We start from the raw sequence: 21,769 nt of genomic DNA, 5'->3' as shown, positions 1-21,769 counted from the left end.
ACTTTAGAAAGTACCCGTACATAAGTCCTAACTGTGACATCATGACTAAACCTAATACTATCTCCAAGCAGCCCCAGCCGACCTCTGCAGAATCCTTAACCTCCTTCTCACTCTGCAGGGAGGGGTTCTTGCCATGAAACCCAGGGCCTTGGACCTGTTACAGTTTTTGCTATAGCTCAGGCTGGCCTTGAATATGCCGCAGCCCCAAGAGCTGTGATCTTTAAGTGTGAGACACCAAACCTGGCCCAAACATTACTGGTTCTACCAGAGCCTAACCTTAAGTTGCCATTTTTTTTTCTCAATCAATTGATCAATCAATTTTGTGTAATAGGCTCTCAGTATGTAGCAGAAGCTGGCACGAAATGTGATCCTTCTGCATCAGTCTCCCCAGTGCTGGGATTATGGGCATGTACCCCCCCTTCTTTTTTAAGCTGAAATATATATATATATCATATATATTTATAAAATATATAAATATAATTATATAATATAATTTGTGATATAATTTATTTATATATACACATATATGTATATATATGTGTGTGTATATATGTGTATGTATGTATATATATGTGTGTATATACATACATAATCGTTGCTCCTATTTGTCCCTTCCTATCCTCCCCTGTCTCCTCCCTGATCACCTTTTCTTTTTCCTAAGAGGAGAGGAAGCATTATTCAGAAGCAAAGTGACAGCACAGATAGCTACAGCCAGGCAGTGGCTCCCAGGAAGAAAGCATTCAGCCACATTGGTCTTTTTATGGCATTCTTCTGGGGAAGCAAATGTGGAAAATACTCATAAGAAGGGGTACAAATTATTAAGCTGATGTAAAGTAGGGGCCAAGAATACCTTATAACTTTAAATTGTGGCGGAAATAAGAAGAGAAGTTAAATTCCAAAGCACCTTGCTTTTCCTTAGAAAATACAGGTATTCGTGCAAAATGTAAGTGGCAATTTGCCCCCATTCGTTAGGATGCACTTGTTTCTTTAAGGAATGTTTCGGAGTGCAGTGCGCTATCCTGGACCGGCTCCAGCTGGTGGAGAACTGCTGAGATCCAAACAGAGCCGGAGTCCAGCTGGTAGAAACGTACTGAATTCATTTCTCAGCTTTGCTAAATGTAGCACGTTATGTAAGACGTGAATAGAGCAGCTGGGCAAAGGGCAAACGGAAAATCGGTACTAATTTTGAAAAAAATCTGTACATCCAAAATTATTCCAAAATGAAAAGTTTATTTCAAGCCAAGCAAACCAATAAGTATGCTTGAGTCTCCCAGGCTGAGTTGAAGTGAAACTTTATAAACAGGCTTTCCAAGCTGCCAACGCCAGGGACAGCTTGAGAGTGAAGGAGAGCGCCCTCTGCTGGAAGGATTAAATAAGGTTTGTTGTTAATTTAAGAGTCTCTGTGTAGATCAGACTAACCTCAGACCAGCACCCCTCCTCTCTACCTTGTTCCTGCGGTGCTGGGATTCCAGGGAAGCACCATCTGGCCTTTAAGTTCTCATTTTAAACCACTGATGACAGCATCCTAAGAAGCTCACTTAATTCAAATCTTTGTAGTAGAGCCCTCTCCTCCCAAAAGACTAACAGTAAATAAAATGTTTTAGGTCTTTCTCTGTTTCAAGAACAAAACAGAAACAAACAAACATGTTTTTGTTTGTTTGTTTGTTTTTCACAGGAATAATTTAAAAAAAAAATAGCATCCCAGCTGGTGTTAGGGAGGCAGAGAGCAGGAGGCTCTGAAGTTTTCAAGGTCACTCTCATCTACATATAGATTTGAAGCTAGCCTGGGCTACTTATGGCTCTGTCCCACAAACACACACACACACTCTCACATACACTCTCACACACACACTCTCTCTCACACACACTCTCACACACACACTCTCACACATACACACTCTCACACACACTCTCATACACACACCTGGGACTGGAGAGATGGCTCAGCAGTTAAGAGCACTGGCTTCTCTTCTAGAGGTCTCAGGTTCAATTCCCAGCATCACATAATGGTTCATAACCATCTGGAAAATAAATCCAGTTCTAGGGGATACAGAGCCCTTTTCTGGCTTCCTCAGGCACTGCATGCATTAGGTACACAGATATGTATGCAGGAAACACTCGTACACATACAGTAAAAATAAAGTACACACACACACACTCACACACTCACACACACTCTCACATACACTCTCACACACACTCTCTCACACACACTCTCTCACACACACTCTCACACACTCTCACACACTCTCACACACACACTCTCACACACACTCATATATACACACTCAAACACATTCACACAACTATCACACATACTCTCTCACACACACTCTCATACATACTCACTCAAACACACTCATACACAAACTCTCTCACACACACTCAAACACACTCACACACTCTCTCACTCACACTCTCACACACCCTCACACACACACTCTCATACATACACACTCAAACACACTCATACACACTCTCTCTCACACACACACTCAAACACACTCACACACTCTCTCACACTCTCACACACACTCTCTCACACACACTCTCATACATACACACTCAAACACACGCACTCTGTCTCTGTCTCTGTCTCTGTCTCTCTCTCTCTCACACACACACACACACACACACACACATACACACACACAATGTTTTATCATCCTTGGGAGAGAACTGAATAGCCTTCTGAGAACAGTTTTCATTGTCATGAGGTACCTATAATGATGACATATGCACACACTATTTACACTGCACTAAGATCAAATTGTGCAAATGCCTTTTCCCTTTTACACTCAACAAACATCTCCACAGTCTTTATCCTTTGGGACAGGCACTTGACATGTCTGTCATTCAAGCCAGCCTCCAGCTCCCGAGGACTGGACTCCAGGTGTTGCCACCACACCTGGCTCTGTGCATTCTTGAGTTCTTTTCCAGGCCACGACTGTGTCACGTCTGTGAGCCATAGCACAGAGTTTCCACTCATGGGCTTCCTACAGCATGCTTTCCCATGCTTCTGAAATCAAGAAGCAAGCACCAGTTTTCCTTTTACACAGCATGTGGTAGTATTTCTTTTATTCCTGGGGAAGTGGAGATGGCTAAGCATTGAGGAAATAAGATGGTATTCTAAGCTCAAGACAGACTGTGGGAACTGGGGTGTCAGGACCGTCTGCCCAACGACTTCCTCTTCTATGTAGGGAGAAGTGACTGTTCCCAAGACTGGGGAGGTAAGGTGGTACTGGACTTGGCAGGGGTCACATTTTCAGACTGTCCATAGAGAGATAAGATAGGTTCATCTCCTCTAGATTGGATTAAATGGATTTCCCTTTTTGTCTCTTGCAAACCTTAAAATCTTACACCATATTTCCCCAAACTCTCATTCTTTCTGTTTCCATACTGTTATGTTCATTGCTGGGGACTGAACCTGAGGTCCTGACCAGCCTACAAAAGCCACATCAGATCTATGTCTGTTTAAAACTCACACAGCATTCTTAACTATGGTGGTTTCCATGAGAATGGTCCCAATTTGGTTCAGACATTTGAATACTTGGTTCCCAGTTGATGGAACTGTTTGGAAAGGATTAGGAGGTGTGGCCTCATTGGAGGAGGTGGGGCCTCATTGGAGGAGGTGTGGCCTTGTTGGAGGAGGTGTGGCCTCATCGGAGGAGGCGTGGCCTCATTGGAGGAGATGTGGCACTGGTATTGGGCTTCTGTCTCACTCTGCCTCGTGCTTGTGCCTCAAGATGTGAGCTCTCAGCTGCTGCTCCAGCACATGCCTGCCTGCCTGCTGCCATGTGTCTCATTACAGCAATAGAAAAGAGACAAAGATGACAAAAAAAAAATAGCCAATTGTATAACACTTACCCCAAGCAGCTGACATTACAGTCCCTCTTCTCTGACTGCCTCACGCTCCCTGCCCTGCCCTGCCTTCCTGGGCTGTGACGGAGGGAAAAAGGATCTGCAGCCTGGAACAGTCCATAGGACACGAAGTGCTGTTCCAGTGAGGCCTGACTGCTCTGGGTGGTCTGACCGGCAGACATCTCCAACAGGACTGGACAGGCCCAGTGGGCTGGATTAGAGAAAGCAAACCTCAGCCCGCAGCGGATGGGCTTCCTTTGTGAGCGTGACACAGCTTCTTCAGAAACAGGCTAAGGTTGGAAGGAAAGGGCCGTCTGGAGGGGGTTACTGTGTGTGCAAATGTGTGTAGAATCCTACGTCTCTAGACTCGAGTCGTACTGATACACAGATACCTTGGAGCAAAGGGAGGGACGTGGTACACAAGGGACATGCTCATGAGAATTTGCAGGCAGTGCTGCTGTTCAAATGCTCCTCTGGTCATGGTCAACCTACAGCTTCTGGGGTTTGAGCCACAGGAATGGAAATGTTCTAGAGCAGGTGTGTGTGTGTGTGTGTGTGTGTGTGTGTGTGTGTGTGTGTGTGCACATATGTGCATAGTGGTGTGTGTGTATGTGTCTGTGTGTGTCTGTGTGTGTGCATAGTGGTGTGTGTGTACATAGTGGTGTGTGTGTGTGTGTCTGTGTGTGTGTGCCTAGTGGTGTGTGTGTACATAGTGGTGTGTGTGTATGTGTGTGTGTCTGTGTGTGTGCATAGTGGTGTGTGTGTGCATAGTGGTGTGTGTGTATGTGTGTGTGTGTCTGTGTGTGTGTGCATAGTGGTGTGTGTGTATGTGTCTGTGTGTGTCTGTGTGTGTCTGTGTGTGCATAGTGGTGTGTGTGTACATAGTGGTGTGTGTGTATGTGTGTGTGTCTGTGTGTGTGCATAGTGGTGTGTGTGTGCATAGTGGTGTGTGTGTATGTGTGTGTGTCTGTGTGTGTGTGCATAGTGGTGTGTGTGTATGTGTCTGTGTGTGTCTGTGTGTGTCTGTGTGTGCATAGTGGTGTGTGTGTGCATAGTGGTGTGTGTGTGTGTCTGTGTGTATGTGCATAGTGGTGTGTATGTGTGTGTGTCTGTGTGTGTGTGCATAGTGGTGTGTGTGTGTGTGCATAGTGGTGTGTGTGTGCATAGTGGTGTGTGTGTATGTGTGTGTGCATGTGTGCATGCAAGAGAGAGAGAGAGAGAGAGAGAGAGAGAGAGAGCGAGAGAGAGCACATGTCTAGGCTGCCACTGACACAGCAATTACCAAGGACACCGACCCTCTTGGCTGGTGACTTGCCCCCTAAGCTTTCCTGAGGGAAGTCTTTCTAGTTTGGGAAACTGGCTGTCTTAGTTAGGGTTTTATTGCTGTGAAAAGATACTATGACCACAGCAACTCTTATAAAGGAAAACATTTAATTGGGGCTGATAGTTTAGAGGTTTAGTTCACTGTCATCATGGCTCCAGAAAGCATGGCAGCACTTGGGCAGACATAGCATTGGAGGAGGAGTCAAACATTCTATATCTAGATCTGCAGGCAGCAGGAAAAGAGAGACACTGGGCCTGGCCTGAGCATCTGAGACCTCAAAGCTTCTCCCATAGCTCCTCCAACAAGGCCACACCCACTCCAACAAGGCCACACCCACTCCAACAAGGCCACACCTTCTAATGAGCCTATGGTCACTCTCTTTGAGCCTATGGGGGACATTTTCATTAAAAACAAACAAACAAACAAACAACACCACAATGGCCTAGAGTAAACAGTCTTCGCCACCTCGTCCAGCCGTACACCTCTACAGCTATACACAACGTTCTCTTCCAGCTATACACCTTTATATCTGGGATCTCCATTGTGAGGAGGGCGTGGCGGAGGCGCAAGAGTGCCCTACAGCATCAAGACTCCGTCCTGTTCAACTCTGGCTGGACTTTTTGCCGTCCCATTATTTCTGATCTTAGGGCAGGCCCAGTGCTTTCAGATGGTGCTATCGTGTGTCGCTGCCCTTGTACCTTGTACTGAATGGGCTCCATGAGTAATGTGTGGATTCGCAGTCTGTGGAGTGCACTTTCCCCTGGAAATTCTGAAAGTCGACATAGACCATGCGAATGCCCTTTCTGAACGGCCATCAGGCATGTCAACGTTTGAAAATTGGTCATCTGCTCCCCCGAGTGCTGCACTAAGAACTGGCAAATAGGAGTTTCTACACATCCTGGCTAGTTTTATATCAACTTAACAGAATCTAGAGTCATCCGAGAGGAGGGGACCTCAATTGAGATATTTCTATAAGATCAGGCTACGGGCAAGTTTGTAGGGAATTTTCTAATTAATGATTGATGGGAGAGGGCCCAGCCTATTGTTGGTGGTATCACCCTGGGCTGGTGGTCCTGGGCTAGTAGTTCTATAAGAATGCAGGCTGAGAAAGCCACGAAGAGCAAGCCAGTAAGCAGCACTCCTCCATGGCCTCTGCATCAGCTCCTGCCTCCAGGTTCCTGCTCCATTTGAGTTCCTGATTTGACTTCTCTCAGTGGATTATGATTCAGGATACATAAGCCGAATCAACCCTTTCCTCCCCAAGTTGCTTTTGGTCATGGTGTTTCATCACGGCCATAGGAAAGTGACTAAGCACTATGGTTTTCCCGGGGGAGTGTCCATGGCACATGTGGTCTTGTTGGCCTCATGCCTTCTGCCATCGGTGGGACTCATGTAGATCCCAATGTTTCATCCTGAGCTGGAGAAGACACCATGTGAGGACAGTGGCAGAGTACACATGAGTAGAAAGACTGAGGCGGAAGTCAGTTTTATCATCTATGCAAGAGCAGAGGCTGAACAGCCTTGGTCCTGCCAGTGCTGTTAGGGGCCATCTCTGCCAGCACAGCAGTGAGCAAAGCAGGCTTCAGGCTCTAGGTTCGAATCCTGGCTTAGCCTCCTCTTCCTCTTCTTTCTTATTCCTGCTATCACTGCACAGGGAGGGAGGGACGGAGGAAATTGATAAAGGTGACAGGAACTGAGTATCTCCTTGGCTCACAGGCCTGGACAGTGGGAGGGTAGAAGCATCCACTGTCTCATCTAAGGGGTTCATCAGAAGCACATGTGGTCAGTGACAGGTTCAAGCCACAGGGATCAGGGAAGTACACCCAATTACATGGCTTCAAGTATGCGAATGATGCCACCTTAGTGACAAGAGAGGTTAAAGGCAGGATATGATCTCTGAGGCCTGACTCTGACACACACACACACTCATCTATCTATCTATCTATCTATCTATCTATCTATCTATCTATCTATCTATCTTTCAGGCGAGAGTTCCAAAGGTGTGTGCAGAAGATCTGAGTCACCATGGCCAGGAGGCACTACAAGTTCAGGCCTGTCCCTCTGTCCTCGTGTATTTTCCCTTCAAATGCCCACGCTCAGAAAATGTTTGCTGAATGACTGAGCGGCTGCCGAGGGGAGGTATATACAGTTACACCATCTTTCAACAGACACCTCCTGATCTCACTTAGTAGCAAACAAACCAAGAAATTCAAGGCTCGTGGCTCTCAAAACCAACGGCTCTGAGGAAGGGAGCACCAGTTAGTGGGCCTGGTGCTTGATCTGAATTTTCCTCTTTACCCCTTCGTGCTTTCCAAATTTTCTGCTCCACAAAATGCATAACATTTAGTGCGTTATGCTTATTCATTTATTTAACCTTTTAAGGTTAGTTCTTGCTATGTTTCCCAGGCCGGTCTCAATCCCGGGTTCCAATCCTCCCACTTCAATTTCCAAGGTAGTTAGTTGGGACTGCAAACATATATAAGTTTTGCTTGTTTTGTTTTGTTTTGTTTTGTTTTGTTTTGTTTTGTTTTGTTTTGAGGCAAGGTCTCACAGTAGCCCAGGCTGACCTGAAACTGACAATATAGCCCCAACTGGCCTTGAACTCATTGTAATCCTCCTGTCTCAGCCTCCTGAATGCTGAGATTTTAGGCTTGAGCCACCAGACCCATTTTTTTTTTAACTACTTTTAAAAAACTAGAAATGTAAGCCAGGCACAGTGGCACATACCTATAATCCCAGCACTTGGGGGGCAGAGGCAGGAGAGTTGCCTCAAGTTCAAGACCCATAACTATCAAGTGCTGGGGCCATGCATGACTACACTGTGAGTGCCTGTCTCAAAGAAAGCACAGTATAAGCGGCCAGTAAGCCTGATGCACCACTCACCTGGAGACAGTCGTGACCCCTGTGTGTTCACTGCTATGGGAGCTCCCAGCCCCGTCTGACCCGAGAGTGGGGTTAGTCCCACGTTCACTGTCTCTGTATAGGACCTGGCAGTTGTGCCATTGGGTGTGTGTAAGCGGGGATAGGAATCCTGAGCTGGGGCATCTGAGCTTCTATACCTTAATCCCGGAGGTGGGCAGAAGCAGCCAGAGCCACTTGCTTAGTTTGGACTCGTGAAATGTATACATTATTAAGCTTTTGTTTCGTTTTGAGACAGGGTCTTACTGTGTAGCCCAGGCCAGTCTTGAACCTTCAGTGAGCCTCCAGCTTTAGTTTCCTGAGTGCTGGGATGACAGGTATGAGACACCAAGCTGGCAGGGATGTGTGTATTTTTGATTTGTGTGTTTGTTTCTCGGTGTAGCCCTGGCTGTCCTGGAACTCACTCTGTAGACCAGGCTAGCCTCGAACTCACAGAGACTCACCTGCCTCTGCCTCCTGAGTGCTGAGATTAAAGTGGTTGGGCCACTACGGCCTGGCTGGATGTACATATATTTTTAAAAAGATTACATTTATTGTATGAGTGCACTGTCGCTGTCTACCAGAAGAGGTCATCAGATCCCATTACAGAGGGCTGTGAGCCACCATGTGGTTGCTGGGAATTGGACTCAGGACCTTTGGAGGAACATCCAGTTCTCTTAACTGCTGAGCCATCTTTCCAGCCCTTGGATGTACATGTTTTTCAATAATGGATTTCTTTTAAAAGGTGAGACTATAAATGAGGGGAAGAATGAAAATCGCAGAGCAGAGGAACAGCCAGGACCGGCTGCAAGGGCGGGCTCTGGCGATGCTGGAGACTGCCACCGCCGCGCTGCCGCCGCCACCTCGTGCTTATGGACAAGCAAGATGCCTCCATTTCCAGAGAGTGAATATTCCCTTACACCTCCCCCCGGCCCTCCAGTCACTGCTCTGCCCTGACCTCTCTCTGCAGTCCCCTTAGCCACAGGCCTCAGTGGAGACGGCCGGCTCCAGGCTTCTTGGTGTCCCACACATTCTCAGACTCTGTTTAGGAGCACAGCCTCAACAGGTGGACAAGCCCTAGCTCCAATGCAGCTCTCAACCATCAGCTTTTAGGGCGTGAGGGACACCAGGTGAGACACCTGCCCTCACCAGGCCACAGCCACCTGTGGCAGGTGGGCAGGAAAATGGGCCACAGGGGGAAGGAGCCGCTGGTCCTGAGGGGAGGGTCACAGCAGCCCGCCTCTGGATAGAATTCTGACCCATGGAAATGGGGCCAAATAGGACCCCAGGAAGGAAGGTCCAGATGCCTAGGACAGGAAATGGCCAGGACAGAATGGTAGACATAAGCAGAGATAGCAGAATGCGCTGGCTGGAAACGCCTGGAAATCAAACAAGGAACCTGGTTTACCCATCCCGCCTCAGTCAGAAGTTCTGAGGTTTGGAATTTTTGAGTCCTGTATAAGTCTGACTAATTTTCAGACTCTGAGTACATAATGATAATTCTGCCAAATAAGGGCATTAAAAAAATCAAGCCAAACCCAAACCACAGATCAGTGTTACATAATGCTTACTAACATCCTTCCACACTTGGGATTTTAACGCAAAAGGCCGGAACATAAAACTCAGCAGTTCCTTCACCAAAAAACACCAGACAGCATCCTTCTCCAACGTGTGTGTGAACCTGTGTTACCCTTCATCTCCTCTGTCTTCAGACAAATGGAAACTCCCTTGCTGAATGGGGTTGAGAGGGGCTGGGTGCTCAGAGCGACAGGACACATCGGAGTCTGTGCATCCCCAATGTGGTGAGCGTTTCATTTAGATACAAAGACGGAGGCTGGGCGAGCTGCTTCCTATAGGTCCTGCCTGTGTGGGTCAGCACTGTGTTACAGGTCTCTGTTTTTTTATGGTCAAATGGGCTGGGGAACACTGATACCAAGCTTCCTGCCTTCCTTTCTCCCTTCCTCCCTCCCTCTCTCCTTCCCTTCCAACACATTATTATATAGCCCAGGCTGGATTTGAACTCATGATCCTCATGATCCTCATGACTCAGCCACATGAGTCCTGGTGTTACAGCCTAAACCATTAGTCATAAACTATAACACGAGGCTTTTTGAGAGATCTATTACTCATGCTTTCTGTTTTTTTCTGTAGGAAGGACCTGACTGTGCAAGCCGTCTGTGAGAACTGGACCCCAATATTCAACCTTCCCTTGACCAGCCCAGCCATGAAACTGAGTCCTGCCCCAGTTTGTGAAGCTCCTCCACAGACTGTGGGGGCCATCCAGAGAGCTTCATTTATGATTAGCAGTCTCGAGGTTAATAAGGCAGGGTTACAAAGCAGCCCAGTCTCAAGGAGGCCCCAGCAAGGGTTGGTAGGTGACACACCCATGCACCCACCCGGAAGGCAGGCCCTGTACCTCCAGGTCGGAGTTAATGGAGGAGACCTCGGAGGAGCTGCTGGAAGACACTCTGGCCTGGATGACCTGAATGGGAGGGTACGAGGGAGGCTCCTCCAAGGAGGCGTCTCCAGTGTTTGTCTGTCCATCACCGGGTAGCCTGGTGGCGCTGCAGCCTGCCTGCAGGGAGAGAAGGAAAGAGAGGCTGTGGTACTTGGTTTACTTCACTTCTTAGCATACAAAGCGTTCGTACACGCACAGCATTCCACAGGCACAGATGTGTGGGGTGCAGTGTCCCCTGGACCCCTTATTCCTCAGCATCCAGAGGGGGTAGCACTCATGGTCCCTGTGTCCTTCCAGACATTCCGCGTGGACACACTCAAATGCACACATATGTGTGTCCCCCCTACTTCCACAAACAGTAGCACGCACGCTATCGTCTCTTACGGGTTTTATTTCCACTTAACAATATATGCCTTAGATGTGGTTCTATATGATAAGCTATCGGGGGTTGTTAAGAGGTAGCATTACAGATGCTCATAATCCATTTAACCCGTCCCTTACCGAAGGGTACTCAGGGGTTTGAAATCTCCTTTTTCCAGTCTACGCTGACCTCGGTAGGTCATACCAGGGGAGTGGTTTGAATGAGATGCTTCTCACAGTCTCAGGCTTTTGAATACTCAGTTCCTAGTCGGTGACCCCGGGCAGTTTAGGAGGGGTGGAATTGTTAGAGGAAGTACATCGGTGGGGGTGAGCTTTGAGGGTTTAAGATTCCTGCTAGTGTTACTTTCTTCCCCTCTACCATGGGTTTGCAGGTCTGGCCAGATCCAGTTGTAGAGTCTGCCCTCACCATTATGGATCTGGAAGCCTAAATCCATCGTCCTTTTCTACCTTGCAGTAGAGAAGTAACAAACACAGCCGGACATCTGAAATTTCACGGTACACATAGAATTGCCAGGACGTTCTGGATTAAAGGGGGCAGTCCATTTGTCACCTTGACAGCTATTGTCCCTGAGGCTTTATCAACTCACACCAGGGCGGCATTTGATAGAGTGGTGGGGGAACTGGGAGACACAGGAGGAGGGTGTTTGTGACTCGATCTGTTATTTATCTTTAACCTACTTAACCTATCCTTCCAGAATAGGGTTCTGGAGAATCCTCAGAGATCAGGAAAGTGCCATCTACTGGACTTTCACAGTCATGCAACGTTCTGGGTTTTGGTCAGAGTTGGGAGAACGCCCTCAATTCCAGCCCTTGGGAGATGGAGGCAGGAGGACCAGGAGTTTCAGGTCAAACTCAGCTGTGTAGGGAATGACAGGACAGACTGGTTACAAGAGACCGTTTGAATAACAGCAACAATAACAAAAAGCAAAGGGTTGAGGTGGTGCACTGGTAGGATACACTAAAGAAGAAACAGCGAGAGGATTATGAGTTCAAGGCCAGCCTGTGCTATACTTAGGGTCTGGCAACATGGATCAAAAGGTGCTTGCCATCAAGCCTGACAACCTGAGTTGGATCTCCCAGAACCCACGTGGTAAAAGGACAGAACATGTACTTTATGTCATGTGAATGACAATGACCCCAACACACACAGCCTACACCAAAGCTTTCTGAAAGGCCATCTTATGCTGACTGTGTCGCATCTCCGTAGGAGACTTGTCCTCTTTGGGTCTCAGTTTCCCAGCCAGTCAAAGAGGCTGGTGAGCACAGTAATGGAAAAGGATCACGATGTAAGTGCCCTGACCCCAAATACTGAGGGTTTGGCCCTAGGTAGGCTGACTGCTTGCACCAGATTCCACATGAGTCAGTGGGGCAGGTGGAGAAAGTCCACAGAGAAACAAAGGCAGGGCTCCGGATGCAACCTTGGAACATAGGTCAGGGGCACCCTGCTGCCCTCAGAGGAAGGGAGCTGAAATAGAACCTGTGGGTGGAATGGGGAGGCAGGTGGTTCCTAGGCAACGAAATAAATCCTATAACCCTCAGCGTGAATTACACCCCAATCGACAGATGAACAAGTGTTTTCCAACGTCCCTGTTGAGGGTGAAGCTGTTGGTCTTCTATGGCCATGGCCCCTCTGCCCATCTCCAGGCTGTCCTGAACCTCCTGAGTCCTGGCTCTAACAACTGGCAAGCCATATGACCTTGATCAGTTACTGAAGTCCATCCCCCTGCCCCCCCACCTCCATCCCTGCCTCGTGTTTCCCAGGCTGTAAGATGTCGGCACTGACCTTAATCTATGGCAAGGGCTAAAGGGGATAGGTAAATGCTGATTGTGCTGTTCCTTCAGTTAAGGTCAGTCAAGCCGGCTGCTCAGCAGGGCCTCAGGGCCTCAGCAGGGCCTCAGGGCCTCAGCAGGGCCTCAGGGCCTCAGCAGGGCCTCAGGGCCTCAGCAGGGTCTCTCGCCCTCTGGTGACACAGGTGGAAGAGGCTGGGCAAAACTCGCTGGTGGGTGGGCTTCTGTAGGGGAGAATGAGGGAGGTACACATCCCTCGTGTGTGTGTGTGTGTGTGTGTGTGTGTGTGTGTGTGTGTGTGTGTGTGTGTGTGTGTGTGTGTCTGTGTGTCTGTGTGTCTGTGTCTGTGTGTCTGTGTCTGAGTGAGGCTGGGCAGGGTGGTTCACAGGGTGGTTCACAGGGTGGTTCACTCGAAACTGAGCCATGAGGTGACTGAAGATGAACACAGTTCTATGCTTCTCGTGTGTGTGTGTGTGTGTGTGTGTGTGTGTGTGTGTGTGTGTGTACTTGTGCGAGAGCATGTGCGTGCTCTGGGGGGGGGGGCGTGGAACCAGGGCTTCAGGTGCATGCTAAGCAAGCAATAAGCCAATCACAGCCCAGGGTTTTTTTTTTTTTTTTTTGTCTCATAACTGCTGTGATTTAAAATCATCAATCTTAAGTGGGAGCAGGGGCCACAACACTGATCAAAATGCAGCTGAGGGGTTGGGGATTTAGCTCAGTGGTAGAGCGCTTGCCTAGGAAGCGCAAGGCCCTGGGTTCTGTCCCCAGCTCCGAAAAAAAGAACCAAAAAAAAAAAAAAAAAAAATTCAGCTGAACTGAGGGCTCACAACTACCTCAGAACTTTAGCTCCAGGAGGTCTGACACCCTCTTCTGACCTCACGGGCTCCTGCTCACACGTGTGGTGCACAAACATACCTCAGATGCACACACATACACATAAAGAAAAACGTAAGTTATATTTGTAAAAGAGCGCTCCTGCCTAACGGGAGGGTGCACACCTGTAATCCCAGTGTCTGAGGTAGGATCTGAGGACAGCTTAGCCTACAGACACCCACCTCCCTCAAATACACAAACAACAACCAAACCAAACCAAACTGACAACAACAAAATTCCTCAAAAGCAAAGCAAAGCGAAACCAAAAGCAAAGCAAAACCAAACAAGCCCTCGGTTTGCTGGTGTAGACAGCAGGCTGGACCGGGAGTGGTGGTAAATCGCAGCCAGGGGACATCTGTTTGCTGGAAGAACACGCCCTCCTCCCTTTTGAGACAGTGTGTGTGCAGCCGGGGTTGCTGATAGACAGCATAGGCATTATTTTTGTTCTGTTGGCTGCAGGGTTTCACCTGTCCCTGGAGTTGGACTCACTGTGTAGCCCAGGCTGACTATGGAGCAGTCTTCTGCCTCACCTCTCCAGTACAGGTTTCATTAACTATTTTTTAAATATATTTTATTTCATAGGTACAAGTATGTTGTCCGCATTCATGTCTGTGCACTGCTTGTGTGCCTGGAGGCCAGAAGAGGGCATCAGGTCTCCTTAAGTAGGGATCACAGACCATTACGAGCCACCACGTAGATGCCCAGAGTAGCTCTGGAAGAACAGTCACTGCTCTTAGCCACTGAGCCACCTCTCCAGGTCTCTCGTTGGCTATTTTAAAAGAAGCATTTGCAGGACCAACAAATGGCCTGGGTGGGAAGAGGATGGTGCAAGGGGAAAAGAAAGGGGATCTGGTCTGCACTGATGACGGTTCACTGGTAGAGTTCTCTCCTGCCACTTGGGAGGCCCAGGTAGGCCTGGGTTCGATTCCTGGTCAATAAAAAAAAAAGAAAGAAAGGGGAATCTGGGGCTTGAATCACTACATTGATAGGGACAGCACTTCCTGTGGGGACAGCACTTCCTGTGGTACAGTGGGCGCCTATCTAGGCAGGCAAAGCCTGAGCGCTGTGTGGATGTGGTAAGCGTGAGACACCATGTGGTGCATCTGGGCGTCTGGGACTGGAAGTAAGGGGAGAGGACCAGAAACCTCCTGAGAGTCAGTGTTGGGGAGAACTGGGCAGTGGAACTGGGGTCTGCAGGAGCAGACCAAGAGGAGAGAGCACTCCCCCATCAGGGTTGAGGCAATCCCGCTCTAAGGGCAAGTTACCACTGAAGCTCGCCCTTAGTGAGAAGTGACAGAAAACAGTGTTGGGGCCACAGAATCAGGTGTGTGTGGGGGGTCAGGTTGGAAGTCACTTGAAAGCTCCTTGGAAGTCACTGGTGAACTGGCTAAGACATCTTAGACTAGTGGGATAAGGGGGTGAACTTTCTGTAATCTCTTTCCCAACCCTCTTCCCCTTGAGGATCCTGAAGAAGCCCCACAGTCTCTTCCCCAGCTCTGCTTGCTGCCTCAGCTTCAGCCCAAAGTCTCGCCGCCTCTTCTCAAGACCACCTTGCTTCTAGTGACGTCTCCCTGACTGTGTGCTGCCTAGCGAGGCTTCACACAAGCACGGGTGACCTTGAGCTTAGCCCCGAAGCCTCCCCAGCAGTCTCTACCCTTAGACTGACAGCTAGATACTACAGCTGATGGTCCTATCCTTGTCTCGTCTTCATCTTTCACACGCACTGCATGCTGGGAGGGACCAAACCATGTCTCTCTTGTATGTAGATTATTTTAAATTAAAGACGAGTAAAAGCCAACAGAAACAGGGCAAACCTTTTGCCATCTTGTAACTGCTGCAAATTATAGTTGCTCCTCAGAGCTGAGGGGACTCTTTCTGGGACTCCCATGGATACAGAAACCTAGGGCACTCAAGTCCCTTGTGTAGAATGGTGTGGATTTGGGGGAGCTCTGTGAGTTCCAGGTCATCTGGTCTACCTAACAAGTCTCAGGCCAGCTACAGCAGCTACACAGCAGGACCCCACACCCCAAAGCGGGGAAAAGCATGAAAACCAAACAGCAGGATGAAGAACTATGCCTTCAAATGGACAAAAAGCCTTGCGGTAAGATCTGAAACTGGAATTATTAGAGGAATTGTAGGTAAGGTACTTTAAAATACAGCATAGGCATGAATTTTCTGAACAGGACTCCTGAATTTTCTTTTCAGGGGTTGATAAAGGGAACCCCATGAAGTTAAAAGGCTTTTGAACCGCAAAGGAGATAGTTAACCAAGAAAAGAAACAGCCTACTGAGGAGAAGAAACATCTTTGCTAGTTGACGTTACAATCTGGAATATATCATGATGGTATTAACAAGTCTATACATCTGACATTAACACATAAAATAGACAAAGACCTGAAAAAAAAACAAACAATAGGAAATCAATCCACTCAGTCAATAAGTATTCTAATGAAATGTGCGGCCCATGAAGGATGAAATATAAGTGATCAATGGATAAGAAGTGCTCAACCTCAGAGAAATCTTAATTAAAAACTACACTGAAAGTCAGTCAATCTCACCCCAGTCAGAATGGCAGTCATTAGGAAAACAAACAGTAGGTCCGGGAAGGGGAGACGGCGCGATGGCTAAGGACGCTTGCTGCTCTTTAGAGGACCTGAGTTCAGATCTAAAGCACCCACATCACACAGCTCACAAGTGATTATAACACAGTGCCTTTTTCTGGCTTCCAGTGCACGCGCGCGCGCGCGCGCACACACACACACACACACACACACACACACACACACACACACACACACGAGGGATGGGGAGAAACAGAAATACACACACACACACACACACGAGGGATGGGGAGAAACAGACAGAAATACACACATACACATACACACACACGAACACAGAGAGAGAGAGAGAGAGAGAGAGAGAGAGACAGAGACAGAGACAGAGACAGAGAGACAGAGAAAGAGAAAGAGAAGGAAAATGAAAAAGAAATTCTAACAGAGTCATGGACTAAAGGGAACCTGTATACATTTGCTGGTGGTGATATAAACTAGTCTAGCCACCAGGAAATCAGTCTCGGGAAACTAAAAACAGATCTAGCACATATCCAACTAAAGCACTCTTGGTGCTTATTAAGTCTTGAAAGACTTCTGGTCAACGAGTCACGGAGATACCCGAACATCAGTGTTTGCCGCAGCTTAGCACTATGCCCAGGAGCTAAGCTATGGAGCCAGACTAGCGGAATGGGCATAAACAGATACTGTGGGGTCTCGGGTCATCTTCAGGAAAGCAGAGGCAACTGGAGAATTTAAGAGAATTAAGATCAGTCTCAGAAAGGTAAATTGTTACACTCTCCCTCTCTATGAGGTTCCTTGACTTTATAAAGACACGTGCAGTTGTGTGTGTGTGTGTGTGTGTGTGTGTGTGTGTGTGTGTGTGTGTGACAGGAGCATATAAATAAAGCTGTCCCGTAGAAGTAAAACTGCCCAAGGAAACAAACATGCCCAAGGACTCAAGGGCATGGGGGAGGGGAGGAGGAAGAAAGAAGGGGGTCAGGGAGCAGGGGACCATGGGATAGCTAATATCGACTGTCAGCTAGGTGACAGGACCTAGAAAACACGTCCCATGGACAGGCATGTGAAGGGTAGGTCAGTGGGAAGACCCACCCTGAGAGTGGTCAGCGCTATTCCTGGGGTGAGTCCTGAACTGAGGGAGGGAGCTGGGCGCGAGCATCCATCTCTCCCTGCTTCCGGGCTGAGGATGCAAGTGACCAGTTGCCTCAAACTCTCCATGATGGACCGTATCCTCAAACTCTGAGCCCAAGTAAACCCTATCTACCTGAAGTTGTTTATTTTTGTCTCAGCAGTGCATCAAGTCCTAATACACGGAATGGAGAACATACAATACAGACACAGCACACATACAGCACACACCGGTATGAAAATACCTTTAGGTGGTAAGGCAGCATCTCTGAGGAATAGATACAACGGAAAACATTTAAATAAGGAAAAACTAAAATCCCGCTTTGTTTTTCAAGACAGGGTTTCCCCGTGTAGCCCTGGCTGTCCTGGAATTCACTCTGTAGACCATGCTGGCCTCGAACCCAGAGATGGCCTGCCTCTGCCTCCTGAGTGCTGGGACTAAAGCCGCCTGGCAAAACCATTTCCCCTTCTGTGTAGTAATCCACGTTTGTGGAGGAAACTTCTGGTTTTCCCCCACAGGCGCAGCTGTCACTGGAGGTTCTCACTGTGTGAGAGGACAACCCTGAACTGCCACATGTCCCTCTCTCTCTCTTGTTTTCTAACATTCCCCCAACTTCACAAGGCCTGGGCATTTTTCCTGAGCCTGCAATGGTTTAGAATCCTCGCTTCCTTGAACCACATTTTTCCTCGTAAGCTCCCATGTCTGGGTAACCGAAAGGTTTCTTTCTCTTTCACCCGCTTGAGTCATAGTCCTCAACTATGGTACCTGAGAGAGTGCAGGGAAAAGTTCTTTTCCCTCCAATCAGCACCCCTCCACTGCAACTCTGGGGGAACCCCAAATGGGTCCCGGCAGCTGAAGTGCCGCCTCTTTCAGGAAGCCTTCTGGGCTTGCTTCTCACCATGCTGGATACCCAGTTGCAACCCAGAGGCACTCACCGGCTGTGCAGGCTCAACGGTCAGCTCCAAGTAGCGACTGACTGCTGTCATTGTCTTCAGGGGCTTGCAGTTTGACAAGCTGGTCAGAGGCACCCAATCTGAGTTCTTTGAAAAGGAAACAGAGGGGCAAGGGGGAGAAATTGTAAAGCCCAAGGCACCTTCTAAAGGGAAGGTCTCAGATTCAAAAGAACCATTAAGCTGGACCTGGTGACACACGCCTTTAGTCCTGAACTCAAAGAGGCAGAGGCAGGTGGGTCTCTGAGAGTTCGAGGCCAGCCTGATCTACATAGTGAGTTCTAGGCCAGCTAGGGATACACAGTGAGGCCCTGCCTCAAAAAAAGCTGCTTCCCAGAGATTCGCATGCTCAGAATTTGGGAGCCACTCCAGCAGGCGTGGAGTAGAGTCTGATTCAAGGCAGTGGTTCTAACTTGAGTATTAGCTTGGGAACAGCTTGCTAGAAGCCAACGTTGGTTTTAGAGGAGGGCCATCCGGTCCAGGGTACACACTTTTAGAACTTTTGCTATCAGCAGCTATGTTCTGTCCATAGCTTACCAGCCGGGCACAGTCAACAGTAACGGGAAATGGGCATAGACCAAAGGATACATCACAGGACATACACCACAGGATACACCACTGGATACACCACAGGACATACACCACAGGACATACACCATAGGACATACACCACAGGACATACACCACAGGACATACACCACAGGACATACACCACAGGACATACACCACAGGACATACACCACAGGACATACACCACAGGATACACCACTGGATACACCACAGGACATACACCACAGGACATACACCACAGGACATACACCACAGGACATACACCACAGGACATACACCATAGGACATACACCACAGGACATACACCACAGGACATACACCACAGGATACACCACAGGATATACACCACAGGACATACACCACAGGACATACACCACAGGACATACACCATAGGACATACACCACAGGACATACACCACAGGACATACACCACAGGACATACACCACAGGATACACCACAGGACATACACCACAGGATCTAGACCTTACTTAAACACTGTTAGGTTTATTTTGTGTGTGGGTTTTGTTGTCTTGTTTTGTTTGTAATTTAATTGTATGATTCTCAAGTGTGAACTTTGTGGATAACAACAGGGGGAGACAATGTCAAAATGTTGGACACACACCTACAAGGGTCATGGCAGATACTCAAAGGCTTCTTGTTGCCTGCCTAGAGTCAGATAGACTCTGTACTGCAAGCTCTCTGGTGAGGCACAATTTTACCCCAGTTGCTAGAACGGGGGAAATAAGTGTCCCATTCTCTACTCCTGGGGCGGGGTGGGGGGACTTTACCGCAAACTCAGACCTGGGAGTCTAAATAACCCACCCTCTTTTTTTGTTAAGTACACACCAATCCCTTCTATTTTGTCTGCTGAGGCTACGTTGTTGGGGAGGCTGGAATGTCCTAGGGAGTAGTCTTACTTTTTATTTGTTTACACACACACACACACACACACACACACACACACACACACACACGCCCTTTCTCCTTTTCAAGTCCTATAAGTAAAGGAATCCCAGCCTCCTTTGTGTCCTCGATCTGTAAGAGGGGCCTGAAGTGCTGAGGGGCCCAGGAGCAGGTAACATCCCTTTAGCCCCCCAAAATTAGTAAAAGGGAGGTGCTTGTCTTAAAATTCCTACGAGTTTCCATAATGACTTGGAATGCTGGTCTTCTGATGAAGATGCATTGCCCCAATTAGAGTAAGATGTGGTGTCTTAGAAATCATCGGTTCGGGGGTTGGGGATTTGGCTCAGTGGCAGAGCGCTTGCCTAGGAAGCGCAAGGCCCTGGGTTCGGTCCCCAGCTCCGAAAAAAAGAACCAAAAAAAAAAAAAAAAAAAAAAGAAATCATCGGTTTGGATCAAGCATTAAGGGACAAGAGGCTCAAGTACAGCGCAGACCCCAACACTGAGAAACCAGGGTGGCAGACACTCTCCTCAGACCTATGGATTCTCACTAGTGGCGAATTAGAGCTGTAAATGTTGGACACAATCACAAGCAAAACTTCCTCAGACGTTAGCAAGACCAGCTTCCAAGCAGCAATAGTTAAACAGTCGTGGTCTCGAATACAAATCGGTCCTTATGACCTGGGACAATTTTCCAGAGACAGTGTCACACGGATGTGCAAAGGCAGGGATGAACATTCCGCGTGCCAATACTCTGGAATTGTCAGGGCGTGGTGATGACGTCAGAGACACGCGAGAAAGCGGGAAATCGACTTTACGAATGAAGCTTGGAAAACGCACATTGTTTTAAAATTCAGATGCTCACTTCGGCAGTATGTAGGTCTGTGAGTGAGTTACTTGAACAAGACTGCTTGACAGAGGCAGGAATGGCTTCAGTAACAGAAACAAAACAACACCAAGCCAAATGGGGAAAAGGAGGGCCCCATTGTACTCGGGATCGCGTGAGCTTTGGACACAAAAAGTAGTTTTTAAGAGACCAAGAAAGACTTCTAGGAGCCCCTGTCCCCAGTACTTCCCTCTCTGCGCACCCTGCCAGCCCACCAGACATTTTCTACCCAGAGAGACCTTGTCCTCAGTCCGGGCCTCCTGGTTTTCTTCTTCCTTCTCTGCACAGGTCAAAAGGGCTTGTGTGTCGGCACTCTCTCTGGCTTCCACGGTAGCAAATCCGAAGGCCCGTCTCATTCTGCTCTTCATCACACAGGACAGAATGATGATCTGAGGTGGGGGGGTTAAGGTACACGGAAGTGGAAGTGGAGAGTTTCAGCCTCCAGGGGGCGCCCTTCACGCTCTTGCCTCCTGAGCCACCTCCCCTGGTGCCCCTATCCCCAGCGGACGGAGACTATCTTAAAAACAGAGCCTGATCAATTTTTCCTCTCTGTTTTCATTCCCTGCTAAATGCTTGTGAGATGGAAACAATTAGAAAACATGACTTACAGTGGTAGCGCACGCGGTGGGGAGGAGAGTGCGTGAAAACACAGATTGTGACCTTATTTGAAAGGACAGCCTAAGGGGATTATTGCTACGGTGAGCCATACGTGCGGTGCCAGGAAGACATACAGAGATGCACTAAAGGAGCAAGGTATCGAAGACCAGCAGACGCTGCCGTTATGAGGCAGTGCCGGATGTGGTAGTACACACCTGCCATCCCAGAACTTCCAAGGCTGAGGGAGGCATCTGGAAGTTCGAGGCCAGCCTTAGCTGTGTAGTTAAAAAACTTGCCTCGAAAAAGAAAAAAAAAAAAACCAAAAAAAAAAAAAACAAAAAAAATATATATAAAGCCACAGCTAGAGAATTTTGGAAGTCATAGGTGATCAGAAGAGAGGAGGGAAGCTTCTCAGGCAGAGCCTTTAAGACTGCTTGGACTTCTGGGTAATTTAAACTCTCCCACCACAGTAGCAGGGTCACATTCAGAGGCTGTCAGCACCTCTGACAGTCTCCCCCAGCCACCAGCTCAGCTTTGAAACACTTGTGCAAGGTCACTTGGGTGACAGCATATCAGGAAGC

The 21,769-nt window shown here is 48.2% G+C and overlaps 1 protein-coding gene across 1 annotated transcript in view; it reads right to left on the bottom strand.

The window, feature by feature from the left end:
• Tmem44 (transmembrane protein 44) overlaps positions 1-21,769 on the bottom strand; it is a 35,701-nt gene that overhangs the window by 4,505 nt on the left and 9,427 nt on the right. Inside the window, 3 exon segments of the mRNA NM_001447343.1 lie at positions 10,500-10,658; positions 18,220-18,324; positions 20,831-20,980. Coding sequence (NP_001434272.1) covers positions 10,500-10,658; positions 18,220-18,324; positions 20,831-20,980 — 414 coding nt within the window.

Source organism: Rattus norvegicus, chromosome 11 (assembly GCF_021556685.1).
Source record: "Rattus norvegicus strain SHRSP/BbbUtx chromosome 11, alternate assembly SHRSP_T2T, whole genome shotgun sequence".
Classification (NCBI taxonomy): Eukaryota; Metazoa; Chordata; class Mammalia; order Rodentia; family Muridae; genus Rattus; species Rattus norvegicus.
This window is presented reverse-complemented; position numbering and strand designations above follow the sequence as displayed.